This window comes from Oncorhynchus masou, unplaced genomic scaffold (genome assembly GCF_036934945.1).
Source record: "Oncorhynchus masou masou isolate Uvic2021 unplaced genomic scaffold, UVic_Omas_1.1 unplaced_scaffold_1291, whole genome shotgun sequence".
NCBI classification, from domain to species: Eukaryota; Metazoa; Chordata; class Actinopteri; order Salmoniformes; family Salmonidae; genus Oncorhynchus; species Oncorhynchus masou.
In genome coordinates, this window is record NW_027002756.1 from 130,643 (window position 1) to 133,756 (window position 3,114).

General features: G+C 51.3%; 1 protein-coding gene across 1 annotated transcript in view; it reads left to right on the plus strand.

Annotated features, from left to right (window-relative positions):
- LOC135530205 (acetyl-coenzyme A transporter 1-like) overlaps window positions 1-3,114 on the plus strand; it is a 16,201-nt gene that overhangs the window by 6,839 nt on the left and 6,248 nt on the right. The window contains exons 5-7 of the mRNA XM_064958576.1: window positions 371-417; window positions 2,423-2,607; window positions 3,012-3,112. Coding sequence (XP_064814648.1) covers window positions 371-417; window positions 2,423-2,607; window positions 3,012-3,112 — 333 coding nt within the window. The remainder of the gene's footprint in view (window positions 1-370; window positions 418-2,422; window positions 2,608-3,011; window positions 3,113-3,114) is intronic.

The following is a 3,114-nucleotide window of genomic DNA, read 5'->3' on the forward strand; positions in this document are numbered from 1 at the left end:
ATGGGAGGAAGCAACCATGTCTATAATCATTGCACTGTTGTCTATGCCATTGTCTCTGGAAGCTTGTTATAAGCAGGTTGTCTGGAAGCAGGTAGTCTATGGAGCAGATTGTCTGAAGAGGTTGTCTATGAAGCAGGAAGCAGACTGTCTATGAAGCAGGTTGTCTATGAAGCTGGCGGTTGTCTATGAAGCAGGTTGTCTATGACCACGCTGGAAGCTTGTCTATGAAGCTGGAAGGAGGTTGTCTATGAAGCAGGACAGCTATGAAGCAGGAAGAAGGTTGTCTATGACGCAGGAAGGGTTGTCTATGAAGCAGGAAGCAGGTTGTCTATGGAAACATACAAACTGCTTGCTCTCCATTGTCATCAAGATGCCTGCCGTTGTTCAAGCTTCTGTAGCCTGCTGCTCACTGCTAAGGTACCCGACAGCTTACTGCACCTGACACACCTTTAACTGTTGAAACCTTCCCTGTTGACACCCAATGTTAAAGGGAAAATGAGTGATTTTGTGTTCTCATGAATTACCATATTTATCTAATGCTCAGTCTGATGACTTTGTACCATTTGTATGTAGCATGCTAGCAGATACCATAGACTTCCAGTCAAAATTGCACTAACGATAGATAGCCATCTGTCAATTTTGAAATCCTTCAATCATAACTTGGTCATGTGATTAACTTAGTGGTTTTGAGCTGAGATGAGAAAAATAAAGATCCCCAAGTATCCCTTTAAGAAAGCCACCCTGTTCATCCTCTGCTGCTCACTGCTAAGGTTTATCTACAATGTCCCTGCATACTAGTGCTCTCTAAACAGGTCCACGGGCTGGGGTCGCCCTGTGTAGCCTGTCACTCACCTCCGAGGTGACTACATCTAGGTCCACCGACTGGGGTCACCTTGTGTAGCCTGTCACTCACCTCTGAGGTGACTACATCTAGGTCCACCGACTGGGGTCACCTTGTGTAGCCTGTCACTCACCTCCGAGGAGACTACATCTACCCCTGTCCACCGACTGGTCCACCTCCCGATACCCTGTGTAGCCTGTCACTCACCTCCGTCAGGAGACTACATCTAGGTCCACCGACTTTTGAAACACCTTGTGTAGCCTGTCACTCACCTGGACCAGGAGACTACATCTAGGTCCACCGACTGGGGTCACCTTGTTCAGCCTGTGCACTCACCTCCGAGGAGACTACATCTAGGTCCACCGACTGGGGTCACCTTGTGTAGCCTGTCACTCACCTCCGAGGTGACTACATCTAGGTCCACCGACTGGGGTCACCTTGTGTAGCCTGTCACTCACCTCCGAGGTGACTACATCTAGGTCCACCGACTGGGGTCACCTTGTGTAGCCTGTCACTCACCTCCGAGGAGACTACATCTAGGTCCACCGACTGGGGTCACCTTGTGTAGCCTGTCACTCACCTCCGAGGAGACTACATCTAGGTCCACCGACTGGGGTCACCTTGTGTAGCCTGTCACTCACCTCCGAGGAGACTACATCTAGGTCCACCGACTGGGGTCACCTTGTGTAGCCTGTCACTCACCTCCGAGGAGACTACATCTAGGTCCACCGACTGGGGTCACCTTGTGTAGCCTGTCACTCACCTCCGAGGAGACTACATCTAGGTCCACCGACTGGGGTCACCTTGTGTAGCCTGTCACTCACCTCCGAGGAGACTACATCTAGGTCCACCGACTGGGGTCACCCTGTGTAGCCTGTCACTCACCTCCGAGGAGACTACATCTAGGTCCACCGACTGGGGTCACCTTGTGTAGCCTGTCACTCACCTCCGAGGAGACTACATCTAGGTCCACCGACTGGGGTCACCTTGTGTAGCCTGTCACTCACCTCCGAGGAGACTACATCTAGGTCCACGGGCTGGGGTCACCTTGTGTAGCCTGTCACTCACCTCCGAGGAGACTACATCTAGGTCCACCGACTGGGGTCATCCTGTGTAGCCTGTCACTCACCTCAACAAACCTGCCTGGACAACTAGTTTAACTCACCTGCTGTGTCTAACCCCACTCACTGTAAAGGTACCTGTACCTGACTTAGCTGTCTCTGTCTCTCTGTCTGTTTCTGTCTGTCTGTCTCTCTGTCTGTATCTGTTTCTGTCTGTCTCTGTCTGTATCTGTTTCTGTCTGTCTGTCTGTTTCTGTCTGTCTCTCTGTCTGTATCTGTTTCTGTCTGTCTCTGTCTGTATCTGTTTCTGTCTGTCTGTCTGTCTGTCTGTCTGTCTGTCTGTCTGTCTGTGTCTGTCTGTATCTGTTGCTGTCTGTCTGTCTGTATCTGTCTCTCTGTCTGTCTGCCTGTCCCTCCCTATCTCCCTCCCTCCCTCCCTCCCTCCCTCCCTCCCTCCCTCCCTCCCTCCCTCCCTCCCTCCCTCCCTCCCTCCCTCCCTCCCTCCCCCTCCCTCCCTCAGATAGGTTTCTCTGCAGCAGATGCAGTGACCGGTCTGAAGCTGGTTGAGGCAGGTGTTCCGAAAGAGCAGCTGGCATTACTGGCAGTCCCCATGGTTCCACTGCAGATACTACTCCCTCTCATCATCAGTAAATACACCGCGGGACCACGACCACTAGACGTCTTCTACAAGGCCTTTCCCTTCAGGTAAACACAATCTTGCAATCTGAGGGACATATGTCTCTCTAATATGGTCATACATTGGGCAGGAGGTTCGGAAGTGCAGCTCAGTTTCCACCTCATTTTGTGGGCAGTGAGCACATAGCCCGTCTTCTCTTGAGAGCCATGTCTGCCTACGGCGGCCTTTCTCAATAGCAAGGCTCTCTCTCTCTCTCTCTCTCTCTCTCTCTCTCTCTCTCTTCTCTTCTCTCTCTCTCTTCTTTCTCTCTTTCACTCTCTTTCTCTCTCTCTCTTTCTTTCTCTCTTTCTCTCTCTCTCTCTCTCTCTCTCACTCACTCACTCACTCACTCACTCACTCACTCACTCACTCACTCACTCACTCACTCACTCACACACACACTCTTCTCATACATGTGTGTTTCCCTGTGTAGGTTGTTGATAGGTCTGGGGTATGCTGTGTTGGTGTGGTGGACTCCCAGTTTAAAGCAGGAAGGGGGATTCCCCCTCTACTACTACACTATAGTACTGTTCAGC